Source organism: Heloderma suspectum, chromosome 1 (assembly GCF_057233095.1).
Source record: "Heloderma suspectum isolate Gila_16-S chromosome 1, 16-S_ref, whole genome shotgun sequence".
NCBI lineage: Eukaryota > Metazoa > Chordata > Lepidosauria > Squamata > Helodermatidae > Heloderma > Heloderma suspectum.
In genome coordinates this window covers 77,114,326-77,132,734 of record NC_139458.1, presented here as the reverse complement: position 1 = coordinate 77,132,734, position 18,409 = coordinate 77,114,326, and the positions used below count along the sequence as shown (strand labels likewise).

General features: G+C 43.6%; 1 protein-coding gene across 1 annotated transcript in view; it reads left to right on the top strand.

The window, feature by feature from the left end:
- GALNT16 (polypeptide N-acetylgalactosaminyltransferase 16) overlaps positions 1–14,434 on the top strand; it is a 211,899-nt gene extending 197,465 nt beyond the window's left edge. Inside the window, exon 15 of the mRNA XM_084847928.1 lies at positions 13,451–14,434. Coding sequence (XP_084704054.1) covers positions 13,451–13,588 — 138 coding nt within the window. The 3' untranslated portion in view covers positions 13,589–14,434. The remainder of the gene's footprint in view (positions 1–13,450) is intronic.
- Positions 14,435–18,409: the final 3,975 nt, after the last annotated feature.

Sequence of the window (18,409 nt, the reverse complement as noted above, 5' to 3'; positions counted from 1 at the left end):
GTCTGATCCAGTAAAATTGTTGTTTGGATTGACATGTGCCCCTTGTATCTTTCACCGTTTCACACAGCCCCTAAGGCTCAATCCATATGCACTAAGAACCATGTGGGTGGCCGCTTGCAGTGCAATTCCACAAGAAAGCCTTTTATGCAAGCAGTTTTCCATGTGGTTTGGACAGATTTTAAACACAGAAATTAAAATAGCTGCATTGTTGTAGTGAAAATCTGTCTAAACCAGCCTTTCCCAACCTGGTGCCCTCCAGATGTGTTGGACCACAACTCCCGTAATTCCCAGAGCTCTGCCCATGTGATTTCAATTGGCCAACCATTTTTCACATATAGTTCGGACCTGTAATATGAAGCAAGGTCAGACTTGTAAGGTTTCTAAGATTTAACAAGATGATAGCCTAGGGTTGCAAGGCTACAGATAGAGTATTGTTTTTGTTTTTTGTACTATTTTCTTTTTCTTGCTAAGGAAGATATCATATCCACTATGATGGGTTATTTTTACTGCTGTGCCAAAAGTCTGTCCCACATTTTTTCCGACCATTTTCATCCAATTTAATAGAAAATCAATTACTTTCAAAAAGAAATTCAAAGGAGATGAAAATTTGGGGGTAATTCTCATGGATCGGGTTTGGGGTTCTTGTGTTTACCTTACTTATGAGGAGGCAGAGGACTGCACAAGTGTCTTGTCTTTCATGGTACAATCATTTCTGCCTCAGCCTTTAGCCTTTTTGGCTTCCTGTACTTCAGTTAAAGCCTAGGGGAAGGCATCACTATGGGAAGGTAATCCCTCCCAAAGGGGTTTTTGAGATCAGGAAGCACAGGCAGCCTGGGGTGCTGTGGAGCAATGGGGAGATGTGTGTGTGTTTTCTGTCTATTACACAATACCTTACAGTGATTTGGTAAGCTCAAAAACACCACCAGAAGGAATTTTTTAAATATATATCTATATCTATAAATAGAAATCTCTATCTATCTATCTATCTATCTATCTATGTGTGCATGTATGTATGTATGTATATATATTAAAATCTATATATATAAATAGAAACCTCTTTCATGGGGGAAGTAGACTCTCAGGAAATTTGAAGACAGATTTTGGTGCAGTGGTGGCTTCTTCCCTGGAGCTGCTGGACACAGAACTGTCCCACTCACACCTGCTACAACTACAAGGTTTGCAGGGAAGCAGTGATATTATAAACATCTGCATTAGAGACAAGATATATCCACAGTTACCCCTCAGAAATTTGGAAGACCCTGGGGAAGGTGCTGAACCCTAAAGAATGACAACTATAGCTGAGCAAAAAAAAATTTCAGAAGACATTTTTCTCAGAAAAGTTCTGAGTTTTTTTTAACCCCTCTAGAAATAAAAGGCCACTTTGCAGGATTTTCTCCAAATTTTCTTCACCATTTTGTTTGGTTTTTGTGGAGGTCGCCTTCTCTCTCCCCCCACCCCTGCCATAATGCCCCAGAATGATGCTAGGTATGGATCAACATGAAGAACGCAAAATGGGGGCCAGGCTGCCAACACAGTTAATGCTGTTGCCCCCTGCAGAGACAGTGCAAAAACATAAAGCTTTAGAAAAAAAGAAAGAAGCTGTGCTGCAACCCTGTGCTACAAATAGTGAGCCCTACCTATGAGAAACTGTTGGAGAATTTCTACTCCAGCTGGAGAAATTCAGTAAAATTGTCCTCCCAGTTTCTCTGTCCACGAATAGGGTGGAAGAAGCCATTTGTGCACAGCTCTAGCTATTTTTAATAACTCTTGTGTGCACTCAAACCTATCAAATAAGGCTGATCCTTGTATGGCCACATGACTATTCTCTGGACCGTGTCCTGGAAAATGCAACTGCAGATCTGGATATGGGAGAAATTAATGAAATCAAGCCCACTATTTGTAGCTAACTAATCACAAGAAGCCATAATTGTGGAAATACAGTTCCCTACATGTATTTTCTGCCTTTAGTTGTGGCCTCTTTCACCTTGTTGTTCCATTGAATTGAAGGATTGAAAAAGATTCTGTTGAAACAACCACTGTGCTTTTAAGTTGTGCAATTAATGGAGGAGTTATTTTGTTTGGTGTCATTCATTAGCACCAGAAAATGCTTGCTGGGTGCCCTGCTGCTGTATGCCATTGCTAAAGAACAAGCGGCTGATATCAATTTTGCTTTAAAAGGTTTACAGATCAGTGGGCTTCTAATCCAGAAAAAAACAACACCATGATATATGGTCTCCCAACAGAGTCCGGTTTCTGCTGGGGAACAAAAGAAGGGAAACATCCCTTGCTAATTACCATTGTCAGCAATCCCTGTACAATGCCGAGAGCTTAATAAATCACTGCCTGCCCCTGGCAACCAGGATTCCTATAAAGAAAATCCTAGAGCTTGAAGGGGCCTGAATGTTAATCATATCCAACCCACCATCACATGCAGAAATCCTAATGTTATCCTTGTCCAAAGATGTAAGTTTCCTCATCACCAATTATGGGCATTCTTAGATGTATAGCAGGAAATGACAGCAAGAGATTCCTCAGTCAGTTCTCATCTTTTAGGGATTGTGTCTACCTAAACTGTTCCTAGAAATGTCCAGTGATGGAGATTCCACCAAAACCCTTCAAAAACTATGTCGAGTTTGATTTTATCAGCAAAAGACAGGATTATAAGCATCCAACACTGCCTTCTTGTGGTGAAGGGGCTTGCGTAACTCAGTGAAGCCATAAGCTATGCCATGCAGGGCCACCCACTACGGACAGGTCATGGCACAGAGTTCTGACAAAATGTGGTCCACTGGAGAAGGAAATGGCAACCCACTCCAGTATTCTTGCCAAGAAAACCCCATGGAATGTATCACAAGGCTAAAAGAGATGACGCTGGAAGATGAGCCCCTCAGGTCGGAAGGTGTCCAATATACTACTGGGGAAGAGCAGAGGGGATTTCCAAATAGCGCCAGAAAGAGTGGCTGGGCAAAAGCCAAAAGGACACTCAGCTGTGGATGTGTCTGGAGGTGAAAAGAAAGTCCAATGCTGTAAAGAACAATATTGTTTAGGAACCTGGTATGTAAGATCAGTGAATCAAGGTAAGCTGGAGGTGGTCAAACATGAGATGGTAAGACTGAACATTGACTGACATCTTGGGAATCAGCGAACTAAAATGGACAAGTATGGGCGAATTTAATTCAGGTGACGATTATATCTACTACTGTGGGCAAGAATCCCTTAGAAGAAATGGAGTAGCACTCATAGTCAACAAAAGGGTGGGAAAAGCAGTACTGGGGTACAATCTCAAAAACAACAGAATGATCTCAGTACGAATCCAAGGCAAACCATTCAACATCACAGTAATTCAAGTCTATGCCCCAACCACTGAGGCCGAAGAAGCTGAGGTTGATCGGTTCTATGAAGACCTACAACACCTTCTAGAACTAACACCAAAAAAAGATGTCCTCTTCATCATAGGGGATTGGAATGCTAAAGTAGGAAGTCAAGAAATCACCGGGATAACAGGCAAGCATGGCCTTGGTGTACAAAATGAAGCAGGACAAAAGCTAATAGAGTTTTGCCAAGAGAACACGCTGATCATAGCAAACACTCTTTTCCAACAGCACAAGAGGAGACTCTACACATGGACATCACCAGATGGTCAATATCGAAATCAGATTGATTATGTCCTTTGCAGCCAAAGATGGAGAAGCTCTATACAGTCAGTAAAAACAAGACCCGGAGCTGACTGTGGCTCAGATCATGAGCTGCTTCTTGCAAAATTTCGGCTTAAATTGAAGAACGTAGGGAAAACCACTAAACCATTCAGGAATTACCTAAATCATATCCCTTATGAATATACAGTGGAGGTGAGGAATAGATTTAAGGGATTAGACCTGATAGACAGAGTGCCTGAGGGACTATGGACGGAGGTCCGTAACATTGTTCAGGAGGCAGCAACTCAATGCATCCCAAAGAAAAAGAAATGCAAGAAAGCCAAGTGGCTGTCTGATGAGGCTTTACAAGTAGCTGAGGAAAGAAGGGAAGCGAAAAGCAAGGGAGAAAGGGGAAAATATAGCCAACTGAATGTAGAGTTCCAGAGAATAGCAAGGAGAGACAAGAAGGCCTTCTTAAATGAACAATGCCAAGAAATCGAGGAAAACAATAGAATGGGAAAGACTAGAGTTCTTTTCAAGAAAATTGGAGATCTCAAGGGTACATTTTGTGCAAAGACGGGCATGATAAAGGACAAAGAAGGCAGGGACCTAACAGAAGCAGATGAGATTAAGAAGAGGTGGAAAGAATACACAGAAGAACTATACAGGAAAGATCGTAATGTCCCTGATAGCCATGATAGTGCAGTCACTGAACTTGAGCAGGACATCCTAGAGAGTGAAGTCAAGTGGGTCTTAGGAAGCATTACTAGCAACAAAGCTAGTGGAGATGACAGTATTCGAGCTGAGCTATTTAAAATCCTAAAAGATGGTGCTGTTAAAGTGCTGCACTCAATATGCCAACAAATTTGGAACACTCAACAGTGGCCACAAGACTGGAAAAGGTCAGTTTACATTCCAATTCCAAAGAAGGGCAATGCCAAAGAGTGTTCAAACTACCGTACAATTGCGCTCATTTCACATGCCAGCAAGGTTATGTTCAAAATCCTACAAGCTAGGCTTCAGCAGCATGTGAACTGAGACCTACCGGAAGTACAAGCTGGGTTTCGAAGAGGCAGAGGAACTAGAGATCAAATCTCCAACATTTGCTGGATCATGGAGAAAGCGAGATAATTCCAGAAAAACGTCTATTTCTGCTTCATTGACTACGCTAAAGCCTTTGATTGTGTGGATCACAACAAACTGTGGCAAATTCTTAAAGAGATGGGAGTACCAGACCACCTTACCTGTCTCCTGAGAAACCTGTATGAGGGACAAGAAGCAACAGTAAGAACTCGACATGGAATAACCGATTGGTTCCAAATTGGGAAAGGAGTACGACAAGGCTGTATATTGTCGCCCTGCTTATTTAACTTATATGCAGAGTACATCATTTGAAACGCTGGGTTGGATGAATCACAGGTCGGAATTAAGATTGCCAGGAGAATTATCAACAACCTCAGATACGCAGATGATACCACCCTAATGGCAGAAAGTGAAGAGTATCTAAAGAGCCTCTTGTTGAGGGTGAAAGAGGAGAGTGCAAAAGCTGGTTTGAAACTCAACATTAAAAAAACTAAGATCATGGCATCTGGCCCCATCACTTCCTGGCATATAGAAGGGGAAGAAATGGAAGCAGTGACAGACTTTATTTTCTTGGGCTCCAAGATCACCGCAGACGGTGACTGTAGCCATGAAATTAAAAGGCGCTTGCTCCTTGGGATGAAAGCGATGGCAAACCTAGACAGCATAGTAAGAAGCAGAGACATCACCTTGCCGACAAAGGTCCATCTAATCAAAGCTATGGTTTTCCCAGTAGTAATGTATGGCTGTGAGAGCTGGACTATAAGGAAGGCTGAGTGCCGAAGAATCGATGCTTTCGAACTGTGGTGCTGGAGAAGACTCTTACGAGTCCCCTGGACTGCAAGAAGGACAAATCAGTCAATCCTAAAGGAAATCAACCCTGACTGCTCATTGGAAGGACAGATATTGAAGCTGAAGCTCAAATATTTTGGCCACCTAATGTGAAGAAAAAAGTCACTGGAAAAGACCCTGATGCTGGGAAAGATTGGAGGCAAAAGGAGAAGGGGACAGCAGGGGATGAGATAGCTAGATAGCATCACCGATGCAATGAATATGAACTTGAGCACACTCAGAGAGAGAGCGCAGGACAGGAAGGCCTGGCATGCTATGGTCCATGGGGCCACGAAGAGTCGGACATGACTTAAAGACTGAACAACAACAAATAAGCAAGCTGCAAACCCATTCTTCAGAGAATGCAAACCTATCCCAAACAGACTGAATTCTGAATCAATTAGTCACCCAGCCAACAGTACCTCCATCTTATCTCAATTAAGAGTCAGTTTTTCACCCCCATGCAGTATCAGACACCGGTTCAAAATCTCCACCGCCTCCATAGGATCAGATAGAAATGAGAGTGGGTAAGCGCTGGGTGTCCTCACTATACTGGTACACCGAAGTCGAAATCACTAGATGACCTCTCACAGCAATTTCATGTAGATGTCGTAAGAGACAATATCAAAGGCACTGTGTGCAGCAACAGTCCCTCAGCACCAGCTTTTGGGACCTCCCCTAAAATCAACACCCCTAACTACCATTCCAGCAAGAGGACTCAGAAAAAATACTTAGGGCCCGATCCTAAGCATGTTTAGACAGAAAAAAGTCCTACAGCTATGCTGGCAGGGGAATGCTGGGAGGTGTAGGACTTTTTGCTATCTAAACATGCATAGGATTGCACCTTTCATTGATGGTATTGAACGCTACTGAGAGATTCAGGGGAAATCAGCTGGCATAGGTCATCCACTGGGCAACCAAGGTAGTTTCTATCCCAAATCAGGTCAGAAGCCAGACTGAATTAGTAGAACAACATCATGTGCCTTAAGACCACTCTTATCTGTGTCGACAAGGAAGGCAACGGATTCCCACCCCCACTAATGAAACATGTGCTCTATGCTGAGCTCATTCCCAAAGGGCACCGCAATTTTCCTAATCTGATGCTCAATCAAAAAGGGTTGCAGAGGACATGGAAAAGCTTTTCTTCACAACCTATTTGCAAGGATGGTACATTTCACTGGGGGAAATGAATGTTTTCTGGTTTTGGGGCTGCTCCTTCCAGGAATAGTCCTTTGTGGCATAGCTAGCCTGAACGTGTATGTTAGGCTGCATCTGCACTCTCTCATTTTTATTTGTTGTTGGATTAATTTGCATTGCTGATCTTGCCTTTATATCTAGACTCTGTTCCTTCTTGTGTTCCTTTGCCCTTGGGATATGCTACAGTAACTGGACTGCAATGCAGAATGTGGAAGGAAGAGGTTTGGTTTAAAGCCTTCCTTCTCTCTTTAAATCTTGGGTGAGAAATTGTATAACTGTGCATATAAAGACAGTGGTCTCCCCTGCTTTAAAATAGGCATATTTTACATTCTCTGTATCACTTCCCATCATGAAAGCTATCAAGCCTTGTTTACAGTGACAATGACAATGAAAGTAACAACAAAATGTTTATTGCTAATAGCCGTAGGCCATTGCAAGCAAGACTTATTTAAGGAGTAGTTAGGGCTGCACAAAATGATGATGATGATAAGAAGAGGAAAAGGAAGAAGAATGAAAACCCAGATGCACAAAACATGTAGGTTTGGTTGACACATCTACATTGCTGGCAATTATCTCTAGGTTTGGGGGGAGGGGGTACACACACACACAGCCCACCTGCACATAGCTCCAGTAACATGTGAGATGGCTGCTCCATGTAGCCAGGGAGTGCAATGAATTGCATGATTCAGGCTCACATTTGCATATGGGCCACCCTGTGGAGCACCTGGCTGAGCTCCCATTCCTCCACCACTCCAGGGGATCGCTGGCTGAGTAAGGGAGTGAACTCAGCGGGGGAGGAGAAGGCTTTATGCAGCTGGCTTTATCAAGTGACAGTCAGGGTAATCGGTTTGTGGGTATCCCCACCCCATTTACACACATTTTTTTCGAAGTGCAGTAAGTTCAAGTGAGATTTGCCTGTGTTCATATTGCCACAATATTCAGCAGGGTAACACCATTCCGTTACAGATCCCCCAGTGCTTACAGAGCAGATACTACATGTGTTTCAAACACCAAGCCATGGTAAAAAAAAAAAAACAACAACACTGGGCACAGGCAAGGCCTGTCTTGCTTTGTAAAAAGTGGTTGGTGAGGCAATGGGTGACAGATCTGTTAGATGGGAGACCAGCCCTCCCCAACCTGGTGCTCTCCAAGTTGCAGAAGCATCCCTCAGCCAACAGCTTGGTGCCCTCCAGATGTGTTGGACTACAACTTCCAGCATCCCCAACCAGCCACTGGGAGTTGTGGTCTAACACATCTGGAGGGCACCAGGTTGGGGGAGGCAGTAGACTCTGTCTTGAACTTGTGGAGTTTTGCTTCTACCTCTCATGATAATCCTCCATCACCTCCCTGCACACCCCACACACCCAAGTAGTTATCTTAGAATCATAGAATAGTAGGTTTGGAAGGGGCCTACAAGACCACTGAGTCCAACCCCCTGCTCAATGCAGGAATCCAAGTCAGAGAATCCCCGACAGATGGCTGTCCAGCCTCGTCTTGAATGCCTCCAGTGTGGGAGAGCCCACCACCTCCCTAGGTCATTGGTTCCATTGTTGTATTGCTCTAACAGTCAGGAAGTTTTCCCTGATGTTCAGCCGGAATCTGGCTCCCTTTAACGTGAGCCCATTATTCCGTGTCCTGCATTCTGGGATGATGGAGAAGAGATCCTGGCCTTCCTCTCTGTGACAACCTTCCAAGTACTTGAAGAGCGCTATCTCCCCTTCTCAAGGCTAAACATGCCCATTTCTTTCAGTCTGACCTTGTAGGGCTTTGTTTCCAGTCCGCTGATCATCTTCGTTGCCCTCCTCTGAACCCTCTCCAGCTTGTCTGCATCCTTCTTCAAGTGTGGTGCCCAGAACTAGACACAGTACTCCAGACGAGGCCTAACCAGTGCTGAGTAGAGGGGAACTAGTACTTCACATGATCTGGAAGCTGTACTTCTATTAAAGCAGCCCAAAATAGCATTTGCCTTTTTTGCTGCCACATTACATTGTTGGCTCCTATTCAACTTGTGATCTACAACAATTCGAAGATCCTTCTCTGTTGTAGTTGAGCCAAGTATTCCCCATCTTGTAACTGTGCATTTGGTTTCTTTTTCCTAGGTGCAGAACTTGGCATTTATCCCTATTAAAGTTCATTCTGTTGTTTTCTGCCCAGCACTCCAGCCTATCAAGATCACTTTGAATTTTGTTTCTGTCTTCCAGGATATTAGCTATCCCACCCAATTTTGTGTCACCTGCAACTATGAACAGCATTCTCTGTACCTCCTCATTTAAATAATTAATAACAATGTTGAAGAGCACTGGGCCCAGGACTGAGCCCTGCGGTACCCCGCTCGTTACCTCTCCCCAGTTTGAGAAGATCCCACTGATAAGCACTCTTTGAGTCCAGTTCTGTAGCCAACTGTGGATCCACCGGATCGTTGTTTCATCTAGCCCACTTTGAGCTAGTTTGCTCATCAGGATACCATGGGGCACTTTGTCGAAAGCTTTGCTGAAGTCGAGGTATATTATGTCCACACCATTCCCACAGTCCACAAGGGAGGTTACCTGATCAAAAAACAAGATCAGATTCGTCTGGCAGGATTTGCTCTTGACAAATCCATGTTGGCTTTGAGTCAAGACTGCATTGTTTTCAAGGTACTTACAGATGGATTGCTTTATCATCTGCTCCAGAATTTCCCAGGGATTGATGTCAGACTGACTGGTCTGTAGTTCCCAGGTTCCTCCTTTTTGCCCTTTTTGAAGACAGGGACAACATTAGCCCTCCTCCAGTCATCTGGCACTTCCCTCGTCCTCCATGATTTCTCAAAGAGAATAGACAATGAGAGCTCTTCTGCCAGTTCCTTTATGACTCTAGGATGCAGTTCATCTGGCCCTGGAGATTTGAACTCATTCAAAGTAATTAGGTGTTCCTTGACCAATATGCTTATCGATCTCAAGCTGCAATCCTGCCCCTTCAGCCTGTACTTCGCCTTTGCCAGGGGGGTCAGAGACCCTCTTTTGGGAGAAGACTGAGCCGAAGTAGGTATTGAGCAGTTCTGCCTGTTCTTTGTCATCTGTTATCATTTTGCCATCCTTATTTAACAGCTGAACCACCATTTCTTTCCCCTTTCTTTTACTATGCACATATCTGAATAATTTTTTTATTACTTTTAGCATCCCTTGCTAGTCTCAGCTCATGCTCAGCTTTAGCCTTCCTGACACCATCCCTGCAATTCTGTGCTACCTGCCTGTACTCTTCCTTTGTTACTTCGCCTTCCTTCCACTTCCTGTATGTGTCCCTTTTTGTTTTCAGGTCATCTCTAAGCTTTTTGTGAAGCCGCATTGGCTTCTCCTGTTGTCTTCTGCCTTTTTTTCTTGTTGGAATTGTTTGTAATTGTGCCTTTAGAATTTCCTTTTATTTAAATTCTCACCCATCTTGGACTCCTTTCCTCATTAGAATCACTTGCCATAGGACCTTACTTATCATTGTTCTGAGTTTATTAAAATTGGCTTTCCTAAAATCCTGGGTACGGTTTTGGCTACACTCGGCTTTTGCTTCCTGTAGAACCTGGAACTCAAGTATAACATGGTCACTTTCCCCCAGAGTTCCTGTAACTGCTGCTTTACCCACTAAGTCATCTCTGTTGGTTAGGTAAAGTCAAGGACAGCCAATCCTCTAGTTACTTCCTCCACTTTCTGTAGGAGGAAGTTATCCGCCACACAAGTCAGGAATTTCCTGGAGGGGCCATGTTTTGCAGAATTTGTCTCCCAACAAATATCGGGGAAATTGAAGTCCCCCATTACCACAACATCATGCTTCCTTGAAACCTTGGCAATTTGCTTTTCAAAAGTTTCATCCTCATCTTCTTGATTGGGTGGCTGGTAGTAGACTCTGACCACCATATTCCTTTTATTCTTCCTAAGAGAGATAAGGTCAGCTGACCAATAGAACTGAAAGACTTGGGACATGGAAGGAAATGAAATGTTAGTGTTTAAGATGCCACTATTAGATCACTGAAGGATTCCCTCATGTAGCAGGAGGTTGCATGCCTTGAAGACTGTGTAATTGCATCAAGATAAATAATGATCTTGTAATGGGAAATCAGGTAGCTGGGTGATACTTCCAAGAAAATGAACTAATGATAGCTGCTAATTAAGCCCTTACATTGCAGATTTATAGATGTTAACATCTGGTGGCCCTCCAACCTACAGCATATGTCTTGGCTATCTAAAACTGTTCAGCATGTCAACCTGAGAAGAGTTACTCATTATGAATGCATAGCATGTTTTAGCATGAATTTGAAGGGGCCAGGCAGGCAAACTGGCTGGTGATGCTAGTTATCAGCATTTTCTACCTGCATGCGCCATACCTGACTGCAAAAGTGCTTCAGCCCCATCAATGCAGGCTGACGAGCTGTCCCTTTCTGCCCACATCAATCAAGCAGATGAGACAAATATCCATTTACTATCCTGAGGCTGTCAGACTCCTGAGAGCACTGTGGCCCTCAGTCATAAAAGGACATCTGCCTGGATGAAGAAGGAAATGAGGAAAGCCCAGCAGGTGGGAGGGCTCAGACCATTCAGCTACTGAACAGCCTTCTCTAACCTAGTAAATGTGCCACAGTGTCAGCATTAGGGAGCTCTCAAATCTATACCATTGTTGCTATTTATTATGCCAAATTAGCTGGCTTCCAGACACCCAGGAATGGTTAAGCACAGAGCTGCCATGTTTGTGGCAGGAAAGATGGAAACCCCCATTTTGTGGTCTCATTTCACATGAAATAAGACCCTATACTAAAAATTGAATGACAGAGTTGGAAGGAACCCATGGTGGTCTAAGCCAATCCCCTGCTGCCAGACAAGACCATCTGTCTGTCTATAGGCCCTTCACAGATCGACGTTTTGCACCAGAGTATTCCAACAGGCACAGACTACAAAGTGGTGCTTACAAAGCAGATAGTGTAGTAGGATGATTTGTGCAATTGAGATAAGTCACAGTGGCAGAGAAGGGCAAAAACAAAACACCACTCAACCATATAAATTACTGGTTTGTATATCAAGATGGAGTATCATTAGCTGTAAGAAACTAAAGAGTTTGTGCACATATTATACCTTACTCCTTGGCTGCTGTATCAAGAGGTAATTGATATAGCTACCTACTAAGGGTTGCATCTTCTTTGAGATGCTTTGTAGTCACATACAGACATCCGAGCAGAAAATGCATGCACATTACCACAACTGTGACGTGCTTATATATACATATACTATATATATATATATATATATATATAGTGTGTGTGTGTGTGTGTGTGTGACTGAGTGTGAGACTGAGTGTGAGAGAGAGAGTTGTGACTGGGAAAGAAGTGCACTTTAAAGGGGAAATAAATTATTTATATTCATGTGTACCCTTCCTAACTTACACATTTCGAACTTGGATATCAGTACCCAAGCATAAATGGCCTTGTAAGAAGCAGCCCCAAGTTGTGACATGGAAATTTGCTAAAGGAAATTCATTAGAGGTAAGAGAGAATCTACCAGGGAGCAAATGCAGTCCAGTGTGAGTGGTTCAAATATTTAGAGGTTTGATTGTCATTCCCACAACCAGAATTCCAGTTATCCAAATGCCTGAACCTGTTCCATCCCCTTAACCAAGTCAACCTTAATGCCTTAAGTGTCATAATGACAGAATGAATCAAACATCCTAATACTTTGGGATGCTGTGAGACCTCAGATCCTTTTATCATTGAGACATCTCACTGAATTACAAGAATCTTTATGGGTGGATTAAACTTGAAACTTCCGTGCGTATACCGGAAATGTAAGATGGTGACGCTTGTGGAACATGAAATTGGAATATCTTGCTTAAACATCATCATTGTCATCATTATTATTCATATGGCTGTTTTTGAGTATTTGGACTATGTCACAGACACTGACCCAGTTTGCACAATCAAAACAAGCCACCATGGCTTAAATAAAGCTTAAATAGGCCATGGTGGTTTGTTTTCATCTCTGGTGCATGCTGGCATGTGCCAGGCACCATTTGCCTAATTACCTGCCCAGGCACAGCTTGTCATGTCATCCAAACTCATGGGTTATTTGAGAATTGTTTCCCCCTCAAACAAGCCATTCAGGTTCAGATGACATGACAAGCATCACCCGGGCGGGTAATTAGCCAAGTAGCGCCTGGCACACACTGGCTGCATTTGGATGATCAGAGGGGTGAAAGAAGCCATCATGGCTTCTTCCTCCACTCCTGCGCATGCTGTGTGCGTGACCATGATTTGAAAAATTACCCGCGATGCAGTGCAGGTTGCCTTGTCATCTGAACCCGGCATAGTGTGCGGCGGGGGGTGGGGGACGACGACTTCTTAACAGTACCAGAGCCCCTACCACAACCCATGGGTTGTGGCATGGGTCAGAAGCCACCCCCACCATGCACCACACTATATCACAGGTAATTATGAAAATTGCGGTCATGCGTGTGGCATGTGAAGAAGCAGGGGAAGAAGCCACGGTGGCTTCTTTTGCCCCCGCAGTCATCTGAACCCATTCACTGGGGATTAAAACAAGCCACCGTGGCTTATTTGATCATATCTCCATTGCCCAATATTTCCATAGATAGCTTTACTTTGCTTTTTAAAAATAAAAAGCAAGGAACTGAGCAAAGTTTCATATCCTGATGTTGTTCTTTCTCTTCCCTCCCTTCTTTCCCACCATTTGCAGAAATGGAAGATGAAAGGCAGCTTCATCCAGCACTTTGTCAGTGGCCTGTGCTTAGAAAGCCAGTCCAGCAGGCTAGTGACCAACATCTGCCAGTCAGACATCCTGGGCCAACAGTGGGAGCTGCTCCAAGCCACATGATGGTTGCCTAGCAACGACTTTTCTTGATGCTTTTGCATGAGACTCTGGGAATGGAAGGGGGTTAGGGTGGGGGATGAAGTTTGATTACCTTTAAACCCTAAGTATTTTGATTGTGATCCTCAGCCAATAACCATTTCAGTTGAAATGTCAGTATTTTTGGATTCATTAACAAAGCACTCCACAGTGTATGGAAAAACCACTGGAATTGGCCTATCTGTTACCCCTGTATTCCCAATGTGAGTAACACTATAGGAAACTCAACAGCAACTCAAGGCTGGGGAAGGGTACATCCCAATAACCAAGACTTAGCTGTGACTAAGACTGACTGACAGCTCTCCCCTTCCACTCCTCCCTCTCCAGGGAAACTTGTGCTCTATCCCATGGAGTTGTTGCAACTGATGCCTGTGACAACGCTTAATGTGAACTCCTGGTGGATTTGCTTGACCTCACTGACTTTCAGACATGACATCACCTCTCATTTTGCATGTGTGTTGTACAAAATGGTTTATGGGAAAGCTGACAAGAAGAGTCATGGCTAAGTTATTGGGAGACATGTAACTGGGGGGAAATGGAAGACGCAGAGGCCAGGGTCTTTATTAGTTTGGTTTTTTGTTTGTTTCTGTGTTATTTCTTCACTGGAGTATGTTAATATCATTCTTTGCATAGGTATGATTCCTTATTTTCTGTGGTGGATAGAGCTAATGGTATTGCAGGAGGAAAGTTAAAGCCAATTGGCTAAGTGGTGTGGTATGATTTTTAAGGTTTGAGTCCCGAGGTGCAAATGTTATTTGAAATTACATGAACAAAAGGTCCCCTTTTGCTTTATACAGAAGGCATAAGTGATGTGACTTGTTGTTTAAAATTGTGTATGTGTCTCGATCCTTTACCTTTTTTATTCCCCCATTAGGAAACTAGTGTTCAGAAAATTAATGCTTGAGCTCTAGCAGATAGGTTATTGGAGGTCTTGAGACTGATTAATGTGATGCAGCAGCTGCTAGGAACCATCCATTAAATCCCAACTGGAAGGCATTAGATGATATTGCACTGACAGCCTGCATTGGAAATGCTGGTGCTTTCTGTGCTAAGCAGAGGGTCATGAAGGGCTCTGGCGAGAACAGGTATCGCTTCCTTCTGTCTTCATTAACATGTATTTGGGATACATTCACCTAGAGAAAGCAGCCCACAATATAATTACTGTATTCTTGTAAGCATGAGGTTATAGCCAGTGCTGGCCAACTGCCAGCAGAATGGAAACTGCTGGTGGAATATCCCCCCCCCCCGCAGCCGCCTCAATCTGCTCCAGGGTTTGAGCCCCCCCAAACATTGGGGTACACATGGGGGGGGGGGCTGACAGGCGGAGAATACCAAAGGGAAGTCCTGTTGCAAAGGCTCATGTGACGTCCTGTTGCAAAGGCTCATGTGACGTCCTGTTGCAAAGGCTCATGTGACATTGGATTTAACCTGTGGCTTGTGCTGAAGAACTGGTACTGAAGTGGTCAACCTGTGCTTCTGTGTCCAGTCCATGTTAACAAATCTTATCAGAACTGGATCTCTTTCTTAAGACCGAAGGAGTTACTGCCCAGCCTGCTCCAGGGAACTTTCCTGTTCTTGAAAACCCACCTTGAGACTATTTAATCCATGCCTGAGCCAAGGCCATCTTTGTCTTATGTACATGTGTTTTCTCCTCCTTTGAGTTCAAAACATGAACTCAGATCTTTTGCTGACTTGCTTGCGATTCCTTTGCATTTCCCAGCAGACAAAGTGCAAAGAGAGTGGTGCTTTGCTCCCATTTAAGAACTGCAGACCTATAGACAGTTGCTTAGGAATAAGTCCTATTGAACTCAGTAGAGCTTACTCTTGAGTAAATGTGTACAGGATCGAATTACAGGACAGATGTATGTCGTTGCTCAGCTGCCCTGCAACACTGCAGAGGTTGGTTGAGCATCTGCTAAATGCTGCCTTGCAACCCAGCTGAAGCACCCATGAATTCTGGTGCAATTAAGTTGCCAGGATCTGAATCTAAAGCAGCATCCATAGTAGGCCATTTCACACTAACGTTCCTTCTGTCAAGGATGCCATCTCTCCTCCCCCTGGTTTGATTTACATCTGAATGGAAGCAACAGAAGACTGAGCTGTGGTCTAAATTACTGTTGTGTGCCTCCCCTTAGTGAATTGCTCCACTGCACAGCAGCAACACTGTTTGCCAGTCAAGTCTGTGCCATCTCCTCAGAGAAGTTGCTGTAGCTCAGTGGTAGAGCACCTAGTTTGCATGCAGATGGTCTAAGGTCTGATTCCCGGCATCCCCAATTAAGGCAGGAAAAAACCCTGGCTGAAACCCTGGAGAGCCACTGCCAATCAGTGTCGACAGTACTGGGCTAGATGGACCAATGGTCTGGCTCAATATAAAGGGCTCAATGTGCCTGATCTTGTCTGATCTTGGAAGCTAAGCAGGGCCAGCCCTGGCTAGTACTTGGATGGGGGACTGCCTAGGAATCAGGCTTCCTGCATTGAGCAGGGGGTTGGACTCGATGGTCATGTAGGCCTTTTCCAACCCGATGATTCTATGAAGGCAGCTTCCTATGGTCGTAGAACCTTTCCTATATTGATGAAGATAAAGTGGGACTAAGAGCTTTTGTAAATGAGGCATTCATTTTGAGCTTGTGATTCCTTACTCATGATTGTTTATGGGTTCTTTAGATGACGTTGTGAGCCTCCAGCTTTGCTTCTATTTTTTCAGAGCACTTTCCCTTCTTTTTTTTTTTTATAACAGGGAAAATGGGGCATTATTTCTGAAAGCGCTGTTTCTGTGTATGTATTTGTGCTATTCCACTATAGCACAGCTCCACATAGAAGTTATGTAGTGGAAAAGCAGAAAAGGAAAAGCTCTTTGTGTAGAGCTCAGATCTCCATTCTGCCACAAAACTGAAAGCATATACAGCAAATAACAGCTTTGTGTGAAAAGCTCTAAGTGCTGCCCTGTGCCAGTACCAACATTGCCCTTAAAGTGTCCTTCAGAGGCATTGCTGCAAGTTCACATAATCGGTACCTCCAACCCTTCACAGGGCCATCTTCTATCATAGGTCTTCTCTTCTAATAGAGTCAAAAGCAAAAGTTAACATAAGCTGCATTGCCTTCTGTCTAGCAGCACATTTGTGAGCAAGGAAGGATAGCAGAAAGTAAATTTCAAACTCACCCAGCCTACATTACTTTTCGGTAAAGATAAATCAATGCTCATTTGGCTGTAGTCCTGAATCTAATTGTATTCAGTAAGCAATTATATTAACTTCCCAATCTTTGAGGAAGACTCCACGATTGTTAATCGGTGCAAATGAAATTATTAGCAACCAATCCTCATTCCCCTTAAAATTACAGTCAGGACATCCTTCCCTCCTAACAGGACATCCTAAATGCAGCAAACAATAAAAGGAACATGGTGGTCAGAGTCTACTACCAGCCACCCAATCAAGGAGAAGACAAGGATGAAACTTTTGAAGAGCAAATTGCCAAGGTTTCAAGGAAGCATGATGTAGTAGTAAAGGGGGACTTCAATTTCCCCGATATTTATTGGGAGACAAATTCTGCAAAACATGGCCCCTCCAGGAAATTCCTGACTTGTGTGGTGGATAACTTCCTCCTAGAGAAAGTAGAGGAAGGAACTAGAGGATCGGCTATCCTTGGCTTGATCCTAACCAACAGAGATGACTTAGTGGGTAAAATAGCAGTTACAGGAAATCTGGAGGAAAGTGACCATGTTATACTTGAGTTCATGGTTCTAAAGGAAGCAAAAGCCGAGTGTAGCCACACCTGTACCCTGGATTTTAGGAAAGCTGATTTTAATAAACTCAGAAGAATGATAAGTAAGGTCCCATGACAAGCGACTAACGAAAAAAGGAGTCCAAGATGGGTGGGATAAAAAAGGAAATTCTCAAGGCACAATTACAAACAATTCCAACAAGAAAAAAAGGCAGAAGACAACAGAAGATGCCAGTGTGACTTCACAAAAAGCTTAGAGATGACCTGAAAACAAAAAAGTACACATATAGGAAGTGGAAAGAAGGCCAAGCAACAAAGGAAGAGTACAGGCAGGCAGGCAGGCAGGCAGGCAGACAGACAGACAGATAGAACTTTATTACAGTCAAAGACCAGCCCAAAAAAGGAACTACATTAAAATTATCTGCCATATATCCCCAATCAAATTAATAGTCACTTCAACACAGTGTAATACTAATATAATGCGTATCAGCCATATTGGGTGAATGGCATTACTCTCCAGACTTTGAGTTTCATCCAACTAGGTAAGTCCGAGCTCCCTCAGCATCCTTCTTCAAACACCTATCGCGGCCACAAAAAATTTGGCGACGCTATATGTAAATATCGAATTAGTATCAGACAACAGTATATAGGTATATTGTCCTGTACAACCCGGAAAGCGATTTATCAGTGGGGAGATGAGTGCGGCACGAATATCTCTATAAAATGAACACCACAGCAAAATGTGCTCTGTAGTTTCTATCTGTTCCATGCCACAAGGGCAAAGGTGGTCTGACCAGGGGATCTTTTTGTACCATCCCTCCAAAACTGCCGAGCGGAGTCCATTTAGACTGGCCAAAGTAAATGCCCTTCTATGTTTATGCAGTTCCAGTTGTTCAAGATAGGGTGCAGCTATTACAATGTATCTGTAGTCCTCCCTAATTCTGGGGCACTATTGAGATCACTTAGTCTCTCAATATCTGCAATGCGCTGCTTGATAGTCATAGAATAGTAGGGTTGGAAGGGGCCTACAAGGCCATCGAACAGTCTCCATTGCCTGTTCAAAACCCA